The sequence below is a fragment of the Barbus barbus genome, assembly GCF_936440315.1.
Source record: "Barbus barbus genome assembly, chromosome: 27".
In the NCBI taxonomy this organism is placed as follows: domain Eukaryota; kingdom Metazoa; phylum Chordata; class Actinopteri; order Cypriniformes; family Cyprinidae; genus Barbus; species Barbus barbus.
The window spans coordinates 5,632,545-5,652,271 of record NC_136755.1 but is presented as its reverse complement, the minus strand read 5'-3'; the positions used below and the strand labels follow the sequence as shown (position 1 = coordinate 5,652,271).

The 19,727-nt window shown below is 40.7% G+C and overlaps 1 protein-coding gene across 1 annotated transcript in view; it reads left to right on the top strand.

Annotated features, from left to right (window-relative positions):
- LOC306847672 (low-density lipoprotein receptor class A domain-containing protein 4-like) overlaps positions 1–19,727 on the top strand; it is a 100,860-nt gene that overhangs the window by 32,150 nt on the left and 48,983 nt on the right. The window contains exons 2-3 of the mRNA XM_079381766.1: positions 3,744–4,201; positions 19,583–19,720. Of these exons, the coding sequence (XP_079237892.1) occupies positions 4,162–4,201; positions 19,583–19,720 (178 nt within the window). The 5' untranslated portion in view covers positions 3,744–4,161. The remainder of the gene's footprint in view (positions 1–3,743; positions 4,202–19,582; positions 19,721–19,727) is intronic.

Genomic DNA, 19,727 nt, shown 5'->3' with positions numbered 1-19,727 from the left:
TATGTCAAAGCTGAGCCTCAAGATTCCTGTCTCACAGAACCTTTTGTTTATCATTCATTCATAAATAAAATGCATTTATATATATATTGGATAGCCTCAGCTTCAGATGTTCTTTCTTGGCCTAGTTTTGAGGAACAAGACGTGGCCTGTAGAACAGATCTGTGGTCAGATGTACTGATATGAATGATTTGTGTGCTGCAAAGTGACATACCTAGTGTTTCTGTACATGGATTTCCGGATGGTGTCAGCTTCTCAAACAAGTTTTAGAAAGTATCAGAGTCACTTGAAACAGTAAGCTGCAGAAATGATGCAGATCAGTCCTTCGCATATATCTATATCAGCTGCAGTTGTTGCTCTGAGGCCCTATCTTCCATTTTCAGTTCGTCACAGCACGCTGGCCGATCTCCAGAGAGAGATATCCAACGCATAGAATGCTGACACAAGGAGGAACTGTCCTCAAGAAGAAGGAGAGGAGCGAGGGAGCATCTTGGCTTGTGCATGCTGGCTGATATCGGAGCTGTCAGTCAAACAATGAACAAACTGTGTCCTAGGGACAAAAAGAAAACTTCACTCACACTCCTCCTTCCTCCACATCCTTATCGCTATAAATCAGCTCCACTGTTGTTCAAATTAGACAGTTAAACACACTGTTTGTGCCAATCTGCGTACACCAATTGGTAGTCTGTCTCCTGTTCAGAGATGTAAAAACCTAAATATTTTTAAAACCAGTTGGTTTTCTCAACCTTGAGCTTTGTATAATTTTGCAGCCTTAGGGTCATGTTCACCAGACAGCAAGCAGACATGTTTCTTAATGAGCGTTCACATAGTTCTACAGTTTGAAAACATTTGGACTGAGTGCAGCAGAATGGAACAGAATACAGAGGTCTCGAGATGCGTTTGTAAAAGTCGGACTATTGGAAGACAGTGTTAAACTTTGACAGCACTGATTTGGTCAGTCAGGTCACAGGGCCTTTTTTATGGACTGGTTTCAGCCCTTTCACGTTGCTTTTATTATTGCTATAGCCCTCCGCGTTCAGATAGATGTCTTTTTTTCCATTGCATTGCTTCTTGTGCTGTGTTTTGTGCATCCATAAGGGCTGCACTTTTAAGACAATATGTCAGGTTAAAAATAGTCCAGCTTTTAAAAACATCCACTTACATTCTATTGTGCTTTGTCTAAGCTGTTTCTGAATGTAAGAATACACCTTATGAAACGTGTCCAGTCGTGGTGGAGTGAACCTTAAACCAACTAGTCGTTAAAGGGGACATAACACACAGTTTTGCTCAATCTCATGTTATCCTCGAGTATCTATACAGTAGTATTGCATCCTTCATATCTCCAAAGAGTCTTTAGTTTTATTATATTTATAAAAGAAAGATACAACTTTACGATTCTCTCCGAAAGCAGCCAAGCACCTGGAGGCGTGCTGTGGGCGGAGCTAAAGAGTCGAGAGCACTTGCGCGCCAATTGCCAACAAAACACAGACATTGATGCCGTTTCACTTACCGTCTGCCGTTCTGAATCATGACCGGGATCTTTTATCGCTGGGACCACTCCATCTTTCAGTTTCAAACGATGTGCAAATCCAGCCTCAACTGGGCCTTGTTTATTAAAAATTCATCACCGAAATGATGGGAACAAACAAACACACTCGTGAAACTCCGTTGCTACCCCCGAAAAACAAACTGCATTCACTGTTCACGTAATGTTGGGTTCTTTGGGAAGCTGAACAAGGTTATCTTTCCCTCACATCCAAAATCACACTCCTTTAGAGACATTCTTCTCGAGCAAGTCCTGTGCAGCGCTGCCGCTGATGTTGAGAGGCGTGCTCTCGCTCTGGTTGACATGTGCGCGCACTCTTCCGGTAGAAGTGCCCATACAAGGAATTCCGCCCTTCATGATGTCATGAAGGGCATGCTTAAAAAAACTTCCCGAAAGTTGTACGAACCCAGAAGGAGTGTATTTGGCACAGAAATACTCGTTTCTTAAATCGTTTGACCAAATCTTTTGTAAATAAATCAGATGAAATGAAACAGCATTAGACCCCCCCTTTTAAGACATCCCATTTTGAAAATATCAATAGACTTTAGGGTCAATGTAATGTCTATGCAGACCCTACCATAGATTTATATAGAGTATCTGGTTCCTAACGGCTTAACAGCAGGGGTGTGAAGTAACGAATTACAAAAACTCACATTACAGTAATTAAGTAGTTTTTTTGTTTTTTTTCAGTAATTATACTTAACTAATTTTAAATTGTGTACTTTTAGTTGAGTACATTTTAAGTGATATATCATTACTTTTACTCTATTTTCCATCCGTTTGTGGTTTTTACATGCTTATTTTAATTCTATTGTTATTCATCAACGTGATTGGATAGAGAGAGAGTAATCTGTCTCGTGACTGTGCGTAGAAAAATATAACCGGCAAATGCTGTTAATGGCTGAAGTGCGTTCTTCGAGTCGAGTTATCAGCATCTTCCTCTAATATGTTAAGGTAAATTTTGGATTTTTGCTTACTAAAATGATCTGTATATGCTTGCCAACCTACAGGTAATTTGGTGTGAGTTTGCGGGAATTGCGTAATGTTAATAACTCCCGCAAGTGCCACATTCATAATGCGGTAGATTCCCACTCCATAGAGACGCGCGTCTCACCCTCGCGCGCGTTCCGCAGCAGTCACGGAGTCGGCAGCTTGTCTTTATGAGATTAAGCGTGCGATGGGTTGGGAACACTAGAAAACGCTTGGAAATAATGTCCTCAAATTGCGGACCACCTTACTGGTGGCCCATGGCATCCTACATCCGTCAACGCGGGACATAATAAAACGGCATCTCATTAATAAACAATCATTTCTTTATGGCAAAACACTAAAACTGGCACTGTTTTGGAGATAAATTGGCTCTTTTTAATATACTCATATGATGCTGAACTCTTGTATGAGTTTCTAATAGTTTTTGTATTTTTTTCACTGTTCTAAACATTAATATTTTATGTGCAACAACTATGTCTTAGTGGCCAAATGCCTTAGTTTCAAATATTTAATTGTTGATGTTTAAAATAATATTTAATTTAAATGATGGTTGTACTGGGAATAACTTTCATCAACTTTTCCAGCGTCAGCTACACACACACAACGTGACTTGTGCCCCCCCTAGAAATTTAAATGCCCCCCTGATGGAGGTGCCCTGGCGCCGGCTCTGAGTACTCATGAGTACTTTTAAATAAGCTACTCTTTTACTCTTACTCAAGTACTTTTACTCTACTCACACTATATTTTTTGGAATGTAATGGTACTTTTACTTGAGTATATTTTTTCAGTACTCTTTCCACGACACATGGTGCATTTATGAAGAGCCGGCAAACCCAGACTGCCGTGTCCTGAGCTGCCCTACACATATCCATATTATTTGCTTTGTCTTTTTTCTACACATTTGTACTTTTTGCTAACATTGTTTCGTTTACCTTTTCTTGTTGAGAGGGCTTCTCTTCTCCCCATTGTGTTTGAAGTGGAGATGATTTTACTTTCAGAGGTGTGCACGCCACCCCCAGTTATATTTATCTCCAGACTTCAAAGTGCCACCCTGCTGTGTTTTTGCATCTGAACAAATAAAGACGGTTGTTTCTTCAGTGCAGCCTTCCATATGGCTCTCTTCCGAAATGAACCAGCCAAGGGGAACGGGAATCACTTGTTCAAATATAATCGTGTTAACCAATTTTCTCCTTTTCTCTTTTTTCCACAGTTTCTCCTAAGATTAAACTCCAGCACTCCTGAAGAAGGATGACACCCCTGGCACATTGGCTAGGACGGTGCCTGTGGGCATCTGTGTCACTCACATGCCAAGCCTGAAAAGGGGAAAGAAAGACAGTTCTAGCAGACACGTCGAACACTTCCAAGCTCTAGAGTGTAACTTTGCACAGTTGGCCATGGCTGCATATCCATGGCTTGGAGGATAGGATCCCTTGTTTAGCAAGCATTTTTACCACAGTGAGTTTTTTAACTGCTCATTTAGCAAATCCAGCACTTCCTGGCCCAGCAAGTTTATAGAGAAGCTGCCACACACGAGCTGAAGCGGAGGATCCAAAATGGAGGTCACACAGCAACGCTCTTTCTACCGGACTGGTTAAAGCTGCAGTCAAAAGCATTACTGCAAGGGCAGTATGCAGGCAGCTGACTACCCAGCCGCAAATAATAACACAGGTAAGAATCATCTTATCCCTTGATTGGTGCCTTAAGTAAATTAAGTTTCTCCTCAAGTCTCCTTAAGTTTCTCAGTTGAGGTTTACATGTAATTTAATTAATTATACTTTCAGCTACATGTTCAAATTGATGTACACTTGAAAATGAAGACTCCGCATCAATTATCACTTTCATTCTATATCAGGCAGGTCCTCATAGTTGCTGCAATTATCACATGACCAGTCATTTACTGTACTTTTTTTTTTTGCCTCATTCATTCATTAGGTTAGGGAAAGAAGTAAGGTTGTACTGCCACTGGTACCCCTTTAAAAAAAGGCACATGATGCCCCATGGGTGTTAGTATAAAGTCAAAATAATTACATAACAAAACATTACTTAGTTCACCTTTATGTTTTTGAAAATACATGACTTCTTTAACTGCAAGGAGTCCCTATTATGTTGGTAGGGTTGTGTTTCACAAAAAAAATAAAAAAAGAGACTCTTTTCAGAAAGTGAAACTTCTGCCTTTGTTCGGGGCCGGCCAAGTGCTGACACTGAAAATACTCCAGTATCCAGCTTTTAATATCAGATGTGGAATTTGAACTTGGACTGGAATTTGGACCCATACATCCAAAAATTCCTGAGAGACCTGAGGTAGAGGATATTGTTTTAACAACTGGATGGCCCCCAAGCTGAGCCGGGGTCACAATGTTCTGCTATTTTATTCATCATGGAGAGAAATGAAAAACCAGAACATTCTGTTCAAAAGCATGTGATGGGCTCTCCAGCTGAGGGGAAAGCGCTGGCCCACGGTCCCAGGCAACCTGTCAGTCAAAGAAATGAAATGCTTCAACTAGCAAAACCAAATAAACGCTTTGATGTTAGTTTGAAATTTAGCACAAAGTAAGTCAGTGCAAAAATTCCAATTGTGTCATTTTCTCATTTTTCTCACCTTCACGTCATTCCAAACCTTCATTACTTTTGTGGATCACAAAACGGTGTAAAAACGGTGCTTCAAAATGCATCATAAATGCCGTGACTTGTGTAGTGGTCTTTACGTTTTGGGATAGTTCACCCAAAAATGAAAATTCTGTAATTAATTACTCACCCTCATGTCGTTCCAAACTCGTTAGACCTTCGATCATCTTCGGAACACAAATTAAAGGGTTACTAAGGGTGAGTAATTGTTGAATAAATCGTTATTTTTGTTTTCTTTGCATACAAAAAGTATTCTCGTAGCGACGTAATTTTGACGTAACATCATTTTTGAAGATGTCTTTCATACTTCTGTGGGCCTTGACAGTGTTATTTACTTGGCAGTCAATGGCAGTCACAGGCCTGTTTTCACCCAAAATATCTTAAATTGTATTCTGAAGATGAACAAAGTTCTTACGGGTTTGAACGACATGGGGTAAGGGATTAATGACAGAATTTTCATTTTGGGGTGGAGTAACCCTTTAAGATATTAGTGATGAATTCTGACAGCAATGTAATCATCACGATCAAGGCCCAGAAACGTAGTAAGGAGATCGGTAAAATAATCCATTTAGAACGACATGAGGGTGAGTAATTAATGACAGAATTAAAATTTTTGGGTGAACTATACCTTTAAGACACTTCGCTTATAGCAAAGCTTTAGTTTACACCTTAACATGCCATATTTTGACAAATATAATTGTGAAAATTCAGAAGATTTTGAATAGATGGTTACTTTTACGGCAGTTTTGTGGATTTTGTTTCTCAATCGATCAATTTAATTTTGTTGCACGGAAAAGAGCAGCTTGAACATTATTCAAAATATCTTCTTTTCTGTTCCATGCAAGAGGGAAAGTCAGGTTTGAATGACATGAGTAAATAATGACAATACTTATTTTCTGTGAACTGTTGAACTTAAATTGAACTAAAATACAAAATGACCTTGGTATATTGCTTTAAAACGTTTCAGAGAGACAATCCTAAAGCCTCGTCAATGTAGTTAGACAAATACTATAAATAACAACCCAAATATCATGTTATTTGTTAGATATATGTCTGTAGCATGATCAGTGAAGTCGCTTTTCATTTAATATCAATTTAAGCTCATTTAATCCCAATCAAAGAGATGTATGCTGCCACTGTTTTTGTGTTGATATGATTTGATTTAATTTGCTCATGATTTTGCCTAGCAACAGAGAGTGAAGCTACTCAGTTTTGATGCTTGTGCTTGCTCACACACTTCACACACACACACACACACACACACAGACATATACTGTAGTCTTCGTGGAGTAGGAATTGTGTTGGTGTTTCATGGCAGAGGCGTTTTGAGTGTGGACAGCTTCCAAATCGATTCCCGTCATTTTGTGAGCCCACAGCACACAGGTTTGCGCAGGGGAGGTTCGGATAGGTTGGGGGAGTTTAAAGTGGGCTGAATGCTGGAGATGAATACAGAGGTACTAAACAAGCGGGATGGGGGAGAGCAAAAACAATCGATACCCGCAAGGTTAAACTCTGGTTAGCTGTGCTTGTTTTAGGTTTCGAGCCGTGGCGGTGGGGACCTGTTTAAAAGCTCCTGTCTAATATGTTCCTTTTAAATCTGGCACTTTAAGTTACAGGCGTTTCAGAATTAGCTTAATAGTTTTCAACTTTAAAAAAAGACCATCACACCAGCTACAGCGTCTAGCACTTGTCTGTTTTACATTTTAGAAATGTTAATAAAGTGAAAACATATTGCGACGGCTGTTCCGTCTCGCACTTTTTGACTCTGTTCTGTTATGCGTGCACACTTAATTATCCGAGCTCAGCCGGTGGAGGTCATTCACCTTCTCACCACGACACACACCGCTCCCCCTCAATGTGCTGGGGAATTTGGCGCAGAAAATTTCGCAGGCTTCCTTGCTCTTATTTTCTTTTCTTAATAAAGGAGCCAAGACCTGGAGGCGGCGACAGACACAGACTGAGGGAGAAAGACAGGGAGGGGAGTGTTGAAAGTGACAAAAGATATAGCGTGATGTGTGGGAGAAGAGGTCCAAATAAGATTAAAGGTATTAAGAACAAAACACATTTCGCAGCCTTGGAGGAGAAATCCAGCGGAGAAGTACACACAACTTGTGTAATACAACAAGACGTGTTATCCAAAACCAGATGGAAAAGTATCAATCCATTTTAAGAAGCGAAATACACACTAATAAATTGATATGCAGTTTTTGAAGGTGGTGTGTGTGCTTTTTTCCACTTTCACCTGTGCCAGCTTAACATGCACAGGCTACTATCGGTAAGCCGTTCGTAGGTTGATTTCTAAACACTGTAGCTCTGTGGAACAATCAAAACATTGCTGTGTTTGTTTAAGGATCTTACCCAGTTTTACGTATAGCACCTTTGTCTCAACCAATGATGGGATATGAGGGAGGGACTAGCTATTTGACCAGCTTTTTGCAGAAACCTGTTTGTAAACAGTCCATTTATTTTCCATTTGGTGATGCTAACAGTGATGGGACATACTTCATTATTGAAGTTTCCATGCAATGGACGCTATTAATAAATATGTAAATAATAGTAATTAAAGGTAACATTTTATTGTAGTGACTGATTCTCACTATTAACTAGCTGATTATCAGCATGCATATCAGTAGCATATTGACTGTTTATTAGTACTAATTAAGCACATATTAATGCTTTATTTTGCGTGATTGTATTTTAGATACTTTAATACTGCCCCATACCTAAACTTAACAACTATACTATTAATAAGCAGCAAATTATGGAGTTTGAGGCAGAAGTTTTAGTTAACAGTCAATTTAGTTTTTTCTCAAACTGAAGTGTGATCTCATTAATAAAGAATAATTTATTTTAATAATGCACTTTTATCTTCATCGAAATGTAACCGCTTGCTCTGGAATGACTTTACTTTTCTTTTGGCTTCTTGTGACATCATGTCATGTTTTTGGTTTGTTTAAATGTCTTTGGGCTATGTTGCATTCATCTTTTAGCCAAACCACACCAGAGTTCGTTTGGAAGTATATTCTGAAAAGGGGGAACTTGGTTTGCTTGTTTAGTTTGCATCAAGGTTTGAAAAGCAGCACCAGAGTTAGTTTAAATCAAACCAAACCTGCCAAGTGTGAACACACCCTTAGTCATTGATTAAAGGGTTAGTTCACCCAAAAATGTAAATTAGCCCATGTTTTACTCCCTCAAGGCATCCTAGGTGTATATGAAATTCTTCGGTTGGATTCGCCTTGAGGGAGTAAAACATGGGCTAATTTTCATTTTTGGGTGGACTAACCCTTTAAGGCTACTACTCAATGCAGCCTTAAGTCGTTATAGTTAATTTAATGTCACTTAACATTAATGTAGTAAAGTGTACAACAACAATAGCAAATTATTTAATGCATTATCATTTTGGAGAACCTCACCTTCAGTCTCTGCATCTAAGTCAAAAAGTTTCAAAAGTGGACGTTGGCGGTGCTTCAGGATGAGAGTAGCCCATTATTTATATTATATGGGACGCCCACTTTTCATGATCCAATCAATTCATTGACTTTTCTGGTAACACTTTAGATTAGGGAACACACATTCATTATTAACTATGATTTCTCCCTCAATAAATTTCTAATTTGCTGCTTATTGATTGTAAGTAAGGCAGTTGTTGCAGTAGTGATGTTTACGTATTGAAGATCCAGAATATGGTTTTGCAGAATGAGACATTAATATGTGCTATATAAGTACACTCTAAAAATTGCTGGGTTAAATACAACCCAGCGCTGGGTAAAATATGGATGTTTGCAATTTTCTGAACCCAGCAATTGGGTTGTTTAGATCCAGCGGTTGGGTCACTGCCCAGAAGGTTGGGTTAAAGGGGTGGTTGACTGTTTTTTGTTTTTTTTTTTTTTTTTTTTTTTGGCTTGACTGCGTTTATGGGTTGCAGTCTAACATGTTAATGCTTCGCTTGTTAAAAAATGCATTATTTTTCACATAAATTACCTTTATTCTACACCGCTCTGTCCCTTTTCTCATAAACGCGCTGATAATTTCCTGGTTTTATGAAGCCCCTCCCGCAGAAATACGCAATGGGCTCAGATTGGTTAGCTGGCCCAGTGTGTTGTGATTGGTTAAACCGTCTCTAGTGCACGTCTGAACGTCCCGCCCCTCAGCTCAGTGGCATGTGCTCCGGTTGTATTGTAAACAATGGTGTCGTCAATATTGCTTATCAGTTTGAGCCCGATTGAGACGCAGAGGATATTAGTGAAGAGTATCGCGCAGAACCTGTGCAAGCACGGCTTTTAATAGTATGCCTACGTTTTTTTTGTTTGTTGTTGTCTCATACTTTTAGATACGCTGTTATTTGTAAATGCCACTGCTTCTGTTAGCTTTTAATATACGATTTTATTCTGATTAAAGCTTTAATGTGAATCCATTAGACTCATTAGAAGACAGAATCACGATTCATATATGAATAGATTTTTTCGTGCATTCCTAGTTTCCTCTTCCTCTTCTCTAAAGCAGCGCAACATGGCCTCGCCCCCTTTGCTACGTGTTCTTGGGGGTGGGGTTTATCTGGGGTTGTGACGTAACGGACCCGGGAAGTTTGTTGTAGTCCCTACCAGTCGTTTTTGTAGGCATTAAATTGCCAGAATTTTAAAAGACATCTTCGTTTGCATTGAACTTTCAGCTTCGTAACTTTACAGATATTGTTTATGCTCAAACAGCAACATTACACACTAACTAACATTAAAAAAGTGAAATCGCAATCAACCACCCCTTTAAACATTTAAGCCAACTGTTGGTTGAAAACAACCCAGCATGTGTTCTGTCCAATATTTACCCAGCACTGGGTTGTATTTAACCCAGCATTTTTTAGAGTGTACTAATAAAAAGCTAATATGCTAAGAATATGCATGCTAATAAGCAACTAGTTAATAGTGAATAGTGTTCCTTAATCTTAATTCCTTAAGTGTTACCATTTTTCTTGTTGAAAATCCTGTTTGACTTTGACTTTATGGTCACATTATGGAAATAAATTGGGTTATGAATGCTGTTTCAATCTGTCAAGTGGAAAATTAAGACAAAAAAGACAAACCACAGTCATGAACAGCTGACACACTTGGCCTGAACTTGCCCGCGGACTCCAAATTTAGGCACTGAGGCTTCTCTCAGACTCATTCATCCCATGATCTCCACCGGCCGACTGGCTGCACACAGATGGCCCTGTCTGACTGCTTCAGGGGAGCGGAGGGCAGGTGACATCAACAGCCGGACCAGGGAGGAGAACCCAGACACGCAGGGTGGTTCGAGGTCTTATCAGGGTCGGATGAGTCATGAGAATGGCAGGCGATTGTGTGACGAGCGGCAGATGACACAGAGAGCGGTCAGAGAGCATCAGTTTGGCTGAGCAGACAGGGAAGCATGAGAGAGAGTGTAGGACAATAACACTGCTGCATCAGACACACTGACAAATGACCTAAACGACAGTCGGAAGGCCTGTTCACACCAAGAATAATAACTATAGCTTTATAACTTTTTAAAAATCATTGTATACTTAATAGAATAGCAGAGTCAAAACCATAGCTATAACTGTAACAACATAGAGGAACGTTATCATTGGAATTACTTTCAGAACAATTTTCTTTCCAGCTGATGAATGATAAAAGAACAGCCAATCAGAATCCACCCAGCTTTAAAAAGCTCAAGTGTTTAAAGCAGCACAACAAAAGTGATCAAATGAAACATTTGAGCAAATGATTCAGTGATTCCCCCTTTTTTTTTTTTTTTGTTCCTTGAATTAATTAGTGTTTTTGAATGAATCATTTGAACGATTCAATGATTTACTCATAGACCATCCTTGTTTGTTCCTTGAATGAATTTTTCAATCAAATTACTTGTGAACTATTTAATTATTCACTCACAAAGACACATTTGTCTTGTTTCTTGAATGAATCAGTGTTTTTGAATAAATTGGTTGAGTGAATGATTCAGTGATTCACTTAAATTAAAATCAATCTGCGTTGTTGAACGAAGCGTTTGACTGAATGATTCTGTGTAAAGACAGTCACTAACACTTTTCACATTGATGTAACTTACAGAAAAAAGTAATTGAGGGAATCTTGTCATGAATCCGGTCCATGGCCTTCCGTCAGATTGCCACCAGAGGTTGCTCTCCCATTATATTGACTCTCACACCACACTGACTGTTACATATCACCCTGGACTACATTTCCCATGTTCCATTGCACTGATTGGATCCACCTGCAACCAATCACACACACACTATATTACACCCACTCAGATCTTACTCAAGTCACAGAGTATTGTTCAGCGTTTATCACTCTCCTAGCGATAGCTACATTCCAGAGCCTTTCTGAGTTTTCTGAGTTAAAGTCTAGTTTATCCTGTTTATTGAGTGAGTCATTCGTGTCTAGCCTGTGTATTCATTCTGTGTAATCTCCGCCTGGTCTGTAGTTTATAGCCTGCCTTGGATCTCTCTCTTGTCTTGTCGTTTGAACTCTGTTTGCTTTTGATTACGTTCCACACCGATCGACCCCATCTATTCACTGGACTACTCTTTTGTCTTGCCCATGTCATACCTGTTTGCTGTTATTCGACCCTGCCTGTGTTGACCATGTTTATTAATAAAAGCTTGCATATGGATCTGCACGGCTCCGTTACAGTATATATATTAGGCTTGCTATATATATATAGTAAATCCATATTTTATCCAGATTTATACATGTACGTACAGTACATTCACGTAAAGCAATGTATGCTATAACAAAATTCAGCTGCTTGATTTGTTTTATTCTGTTTAAAAATTTAACTATTATTGCCCAGCTATTTATATAAAGTTGTATATATAATTAAGGTCATATGCATAAACTGAAAGAAATTATACATCAAAACAATTTTCACTCAGAAATTGATAGTAAATTTGACAAATAAATACAAAGAACAGCAAATAACGTTGAATTAAACATGAAATTTTGAAGTTGAAAGACTGAAATATTTTCTTATAAAATGTACTAAATGTACTTTTTTGCTTACAAAATCATGTTTACTGTGCACATGCAGTAAATCGGTGAAGGGTTATCTATATCTGAACTAGCTGATTGCTTGTGTCATCGCAAAATATAAACTTAATATAAATATAAATTATTCCTCAATATTAATCGAAATGCAACAATAAGGCATGAAGATACTGAGATATCGTAAACATTAACATAATTTTCTGTAAAGCTGCTTTGAAACAATGTGTATTGTGAAAAGCACTATACAAATAAATTGACTTGATGTTTTTAGCCTGGTAGGTGAATAAATGGGAAAAATCTGATATATTGTATTTACATTGAAACATCTTGAGTAGCGGCCGACTTAAATAGAAAGAGACTGTCTGACCAAAATGTAAAGCAACCAACCACAAGTTGTTTTTATTTTCATTTTTGGTGCAGATAAATCTGAAATGGCACAATATTGGACTGGTAAGCAAAAAACAATGGCGAGGCCATCTTCGTTCACACAATTAAAATATCTAGAGCAGTGGTCGGCAACAGGCGGCCCGCGGGCCAAAAGTGGCCCGTCAGCGATAATATCTGGCCGTAGCCAGATTATTTTGATAGCGGCTGGTTCTGAAATAGATCTGTCATGACAGCAACAGTTACTCACAATCAGAGTACGTGAACGGAGCAGTCGGATTTTGAATGGAGCGAGGAGCAGATTTTTTAAAAAAGTCGGAGCGTCGTGGTTTTCACTCGCTCCAAGAGCACTCCATCACCGCTCCATCACGAGTACAATTCAACGACCCGTAATATAACTGCATATTTAGCAAGAATTTATATGTTAAACATATTTAGCTAGCTAGATAGAGAAGGATCACTCAAATCAGAAAGAATGTGAAGGCTATGGTGACTGCAGTGGACATGAGCGGGAAGTTATATTTCTCAAGGAATTTATTTGTTCCTTCTGAATATTTTCAGCTGACAGCTGACTTTCTTTTTTCCTCAGAGTTGCATGATTAAAAAGAGAATATTCAGAAATTCTGTGAGAATGCAGTTCTGTTCATGTACATTTAGTCTGCTTCGAGTTCCTAAAAAAAAAAATATCTTTCAAAGATTTGAAAGCCATGAACCCTAGCATCACAGCAGTGAGTTTATGAGCACAGTTTGTTCAGAAATTGTAAAAATCAGCAATGTCTGCATGGCTCAGATCTCGCTCTACATTTCTAGATCATCCTGAAATTGAGTGACACGCCTGGCTGTCTGCTCGGGACAGATAGATAGTTGTCTGTCCTCAAGCAGATGCTCAAGTGTGTTTAAGTTTGTTTGGGCGTTGTGTAGAGACTGGCGTCTCAAACATGGTGTCTCATTTCCCCTGCTGGTGATCAAATCTGCGATTAACGCCACAGACGAGACAGTGGCCGGAGAACTGCCTGATACAAGCTGGCAGAAATCCTGCTTGCTGTAATGGCTCTGAAGTCAATGTTTTATGGTAGATGTTATGTCATCGGGTGCGGCGTCAGGTCACGCATCGTGAGTCTGGGTAGATTAGAGACCCGTAAAACTCCATCACAACATCCCTGACCTCTTTTATTCACAGCAGCCTGCCGAACAGCTGCCTCATATGTTCCCTTCCTCGGGATCTTTTAAGTGCACCTGACTAACAAAGCTCTTTTGTTATTAAATCGAAGAGAGACATTAAGAAGACTTTTACAATGAAAGAACATTTTTGTCTTTATTTAATCTTATATTTTATCTTTTCAGTGGTGTTGATGTATTCCTTAAAGAAACAGTTCACTGAAAATGTAAACTGTCATCTTTTCAATTCAATTGAGCATTATTGGCATGACTGTGGAATAGCACAATGTTGCCAAAGCAATAAACATTGAACAAGTTATACTTTTACTCACCGTCATGTTGTTCCAAACTCATGTGATTTCACAAAAGGAGATGTTTTGCAGAATATCTGGTTCATCACATAAAGCATGTAATATAGCACACAAGCCATAAAGACTATTTAGTTTGTTTAATATTTACATTGCTACAGATTTATCCATCACATTATTTACAATATTTTTTTTTACATTTTATTTCTGTCATCAAAAAGTATTTATTTGCATTGGCATAAAATGAGTTTAAGTTGAAGTATACAATTACTAAAACTAAAAATGAAATTAATATGAAATAAAAATGATAATATAACTAAAAAATAAAAATGGCAATAGCGTATATCAAAATTACTAATATTTAAATTAAAGTAAAAATGAAGGCTAATTCATATTATTAAATACTACAATAATATAATTATATAAATAATACTAAAATAACACTTGTCTGTTCATCACATAAGCCAAGTAATTCTTTAGCTGTCCATCGTATTCGATGATGACGCTTGCTCCAGGGATGAGGGTGGGAGGGTTCAGCGACGTTGCCGCTGATGCCACTTCACGTGGGCGTCGAGTCCGATCCTTGAGCCACACACTCTTCCACAGATGGAGTAAGGGAAACCAGATACCAGGGGGGTACCAGCTGCCCATTGGTGTCTCTTGAGCGTCGTTCTTGGTTGGTTTGATGTATTTGAGAGACTGCAGTGGCACCGGTGACCTGCCAGGCTGACCTGTCGAGTGCCAGAGATTTGAGCTGCGTAAGGGGCTCGCTTTAGGAGGTCCCTGGTGTAGTCCTTAAAATGGCGCTTTTGCCCTCCAGCGGACCGGTTTGCGCCCATTAGTTGACTGTAGAGGACTTGGCGCGGCAGTCGGTGTTCAGGCATGCCTATGGTGTGCCCTAGCCAACACAGGTGTTTTTTGGCCACTGCTGCTTCCATGCAGATTGAGTCAGTATTGCTGAGGATGACTGTGTGGGGGATTCGATCTTTCCAGGACAAGTTGAGGATCTTCTGTAGGCAGCGGATATGGAAGGCCTCTAGATTGGTGATGTGCTGGCGGTATGGGGTCCATGACTCAGCCCCATAAAGCAGAGTGGAGAGACATACCGCGTTGTAAACAGCGACCTTGGTACTGACCTTCAGGTTACGGTTTTCAAAAACCCTCCTGCGTAGGCGTCCAAAAGATGATGAGGCTTTATTTATCCGGGTGTGTATTTCTGTGTCAAGGGAGCAGCATGAGGACAAAGTGGAGCCGAGGTAGGTGAAGTGGTCCACTGTTTTAAGTGAAACATCGTTTATGTGAAAACTGGGGGGTGTGGGGTGGAGAGAAGGGACATGACCTCGGTTTTTTTGAGTGTTAACCTGTAGGCCCAAACATTGATACAGACTGGATATTGTATTAAGAGCGTGCTGCATAGAATCCGGGCTGTGGGCTAAGACGGCACAGTCATCCGCATACTGAAGCTCACAGATTTGCCGGGTCTTTGTCTTTGTGCGGGCCTGGAGTCGACGGATGTTGAAGAGGCTACCGTCAAGTCGGTATTCCACATGGATACCGTCTTCATGCCCCATGACACGATGGAAGAGGCAGGTGATGGCAGAGAGGAGTACGTTAAAGAGCACCGGAGCCAAGACACAGCCTTGCTTCACCCCAACGTTTACCTTGAAAGACTCAGACTGGAGTTCTCCCATGAGCACTCTGGCTTGCATCCCGTCATGCAGCTGCTGTAGGATGCTGAGAAACTTGGATGGTATTCCAAGTTTGGAGAGGTTTCCAGAGCAGCTCACGGTTGATGGTGTCAAAAGCCTTACTAAGGTCGATGAAGGCTACATAAAGGTATTTGTGCTGTTCTCGGCTCTTCTCCAGCAGCTGTCGCAAGACAAAAACCATGTCTGTTGTGGATCTGGACTTCCGGAAGTCACACTGAGTTTCCGGAAGCACAGCTTCTGAGATGTGCTCAACCAATCGGCTGAGCATGATCTTGGCCAGGACTTTCCCTGCGATGGAGAGGAGAGATATCCCGCGGCTGTTACCGCAATCTGCTCTGTCTCCTTTCTGCTTGTAAATAACCACGATGTTAGCATCCTATCCAGTCCTGTGGGAGGGTCCCATGTTCCCAGATGTTTTAGATCAGGAGGTGCAGACGGTGCATGAGGATGTATCCTCCATGTTTGAAAACCTCTGCAGGGATTCCGTCAGGTCAGGCGCATTTGTTGATCTTCAGCCCTGCAATGGCTTGCTGGAGTTCAGAGTAAAGTGGTGGATGTCCAAGTGCATGGTTGGTGGCAGGTCTGGCAGATTATCGAGGATATGTGGGTCAACAGGGTTGGTGTGGTTGAAGAGACTCTCAAAATGATTTGCCCAGCTGGCAAGAATCTTGTGGCGGTCCTTGAAGAGCGTGGACTTGTCAGCTGATCGGACTGGCGCAATCGCCCGTTTCCTGGGGCCATACAATGCTTTTAAGGCATTGTAAAAGCCTTGAGTGTTATTGCAATCTGCCAGGTTCTGAATTTCTTGCGCCTTTTGCACCCGCCAGGTGTTCTCCATAGTCCGGAGGGCTCGCTGGGTTTCTGCTCTTACAGCAGTGAAGGAGGTTATAAGGGCGGGAGATCCAGGGCAGGACAGGAGAGCTTTGTGGGCTTCATGCTTTGTTTTTAGGAGTGACTGTATCTCGGCTGACTTACAGTCGAACCAGTCCTGGTGATGTTTCCTTAATTGGCCGAACGCCTCTACGGCTGCGTTATAAATAGCCTGGCGTAAAGCTGGCCAGTCGGCTGATTCTTCCGGGACCTTGTTGAGGTTTTCAGCAAGGAGCCGTCGGAGGTTATCTTTAGTAGTGTGGCTGTTCAGTGCTGTGCAGTTGAGTTTCTTGTATGAGGCTGTCCTCGGGCTACGGGGTTGAATGCTCATGAGTAGTTTGGATCTGACCATGAGGTGATGGGGTTTGCTCCCCTAGCCACTGTACCCTCCTGAGTTAACCCACGTGGCTGTGGGATTGCCTTCCCCCGCCTTCCCAGCCGTTGTGATGGTTCGCACACCACCATCTTCCGCCTGCGCCATCGTTGGGGTCTTCACAATTTACCCATAGCTGGGGCTATTTGACCATAGCTGGGACAGTGGTTGACAGGCATCAGGGCGTTTCCACTCACCGATGGACCTGCATGCCACGTCTCTGGGGCCCACTACTGCTCCGAGATCCCGTACAGCTTAGCCTAGAACCGCAAGGGACCAGTTACCATGTGTGCCACGGGGAGGCGTGTACGAGATCTTGGCGATGGAGAGACTATGTACCAGCTGAGGAGACTTACACACACGGCTCCTCTTTTCACCCCTGAAGAACAAAGGGCTATCTGGTGGCAGAAGCTGAAAGCAGAAAGTGCCAAGCAGGAGCAGCATGCATCATGCTGCTAACTACAAGCACTACTACTGCAACACTGCCGTACTGACGCATCACACGCCCTGCGTGTACAAACACACACACACACACACAAATGCTAATTCATATTATTAAATACTACAATAATATAATTATATAAATAATACTAAAATAATACTTGTCTGTTCATCACATAAGCCAAGTAATACTGTATAGTGCACAAGCCATTTTTTTGTTTTAAAATTTTTACATTGCTACAGATATATTTGATTATATGAATAAAAAACATACACTAGTGTACACTTCATAATTAATTGTCATCAAAATAATTATCAGATATCTCTACACTGCAGGCAAATGTGGCCCAAATTAGATTTTTTTACTCATATGTGACTCAGATCTGTTTTTTCATGACAGTGCGAACAGCACAAAACGCATGGAATCTGATCTTTTCAATTCAGATTTGTGCCACTTCCATATGTGGTACTAAATCCGATACATGTCAGATGTTTTGAAATGCGACCGCAGTGTGAACGGTCATGTCGGATTTCATGCGACTTTTATGTCACTCTAGATCAACATTCGTCACAATTCTGTGCTGACAGGAGACACTTCAAAGATTTGACATACCCAAAGTTATCAAGACAGTTGCGTAAGGTAATCAGTGGAAATGTGATGTGTCAGGACTAAGTATAATGGCAGTGACAACACTATATACAAGCAAAACATGAGGACTCATTTCATAAAATGTTCAAAACTCTGCTGTCTTTTGTCACATCCTTGTTTTTATTTTTCATATTGCCTGCACATAAATTTGCTGGCTTCTGCAGCAGATCACATCAAAAATTAAAGCATAATCGGTTACTTTATGTCCTCCGTGTTTACTTCCGTATGACGGCGCGCTGCGCAAGTGTTGCCAAATCCACAGTTTTCCCGCAGAGTTGGGCTACTTTTTTCCACTGTTGCTCTGTTGCCGGGTTGTTTATCAACTTCGTGGGTTGACACGACACCACTAACGCGATATTTACCCCCCTGAACATGATTGGGCTAGTTTTGGACTAGTGAACAGCTATACAAAAAAATTGTATCTGAGCAAAAATTGGAATTGAGCACTAAGGCTCACGGTGTGAACGTAGCCTTATAGAAACCATATTAGTACACATTTTAGCACACCTCCAACACATTGTGCTTACATTAACAATGTGTTTATGTTTCTGAATCGCATTTTACAGAGCCAGACTTCTGACTTTCAGCATGATCTACTTTGCTGTTTATTTGGCCAAAGAACAGACCACTTAGACAGGAAGTAGGGCTGCACGATAAATCACATGCGATTGTTATGCGCATCTCGTCAGTAAAGCTGGTTCTGTGATTAGTAGTAAATCTCCATCACATTCTTTCATATGGAGCGGCATTTAATACACAGAGCCATAGTTTGCTGACAAGCTACGCAATATTGCGTTCATAATCGAATGCGATTCATCTGCGATTATGAACACGATATCGCATAGCTTGTCAGTGATCTACGGATCTGTGTATTAAATGCCGCTCCATCTAAAGGCAAGTGATGGAGATTTACTACTATTCACAGAACCGGCTTTACTGACGAGATGCGCATAACAATGACATGAGATTTATCGCGCAGCCCTAACAGGAAGAGACCGTCTGACTGACACGTGAAGCAACCAACCACAGTTTGTTTACAGGATGTTTTGGAAACACTAATCTGTAATAGATGATACCACATCAGCAAGCTGAAGAAGTGATTAAAAACATGGGCACTCTGAATAACATAAATTGTTTGGATGCCAGCCAATCAGATTGGAGCTTGCGGTTTTAGCCAGCTGTTGCCATTTCTGTGTGCAATATCCATCAGACGGCCCGTGAGCGGTCCATGGGCGTACCGTCTGAGGTTCAGACTAGTCTTAGAGTAACTGGGTAGAAATGTTTCACATGCTCTATAAAGTTTTGAAATATCTGTTCATCTCAGCACTCCACCCAAAGCCAAGTTGTAATTGTTATTTTCCTGCATGTGGTGCATTGCATCAACCTGCATATGCTTAATTATTCAGTCTGTCTGGTATGTGATGCCTTCAGTTGTATAATAGTGCCGCATTGTGTCATAACAATCCTAACCATCCACCCTTGAAGACGCATTTCTCTCTTTGTCTTTCTGCAGAGTGCAAGTTCCACTGCACCAATGGCAGATGTCTGAAACTTCTCTCGCTGATTTGCAATCATCTGAATGAATGTGGAGACAACAGTGATGAGGAACACTGTCCTGCTGCTGTACCTCCACGTCCAGACACCATCCAGTGTAAGTC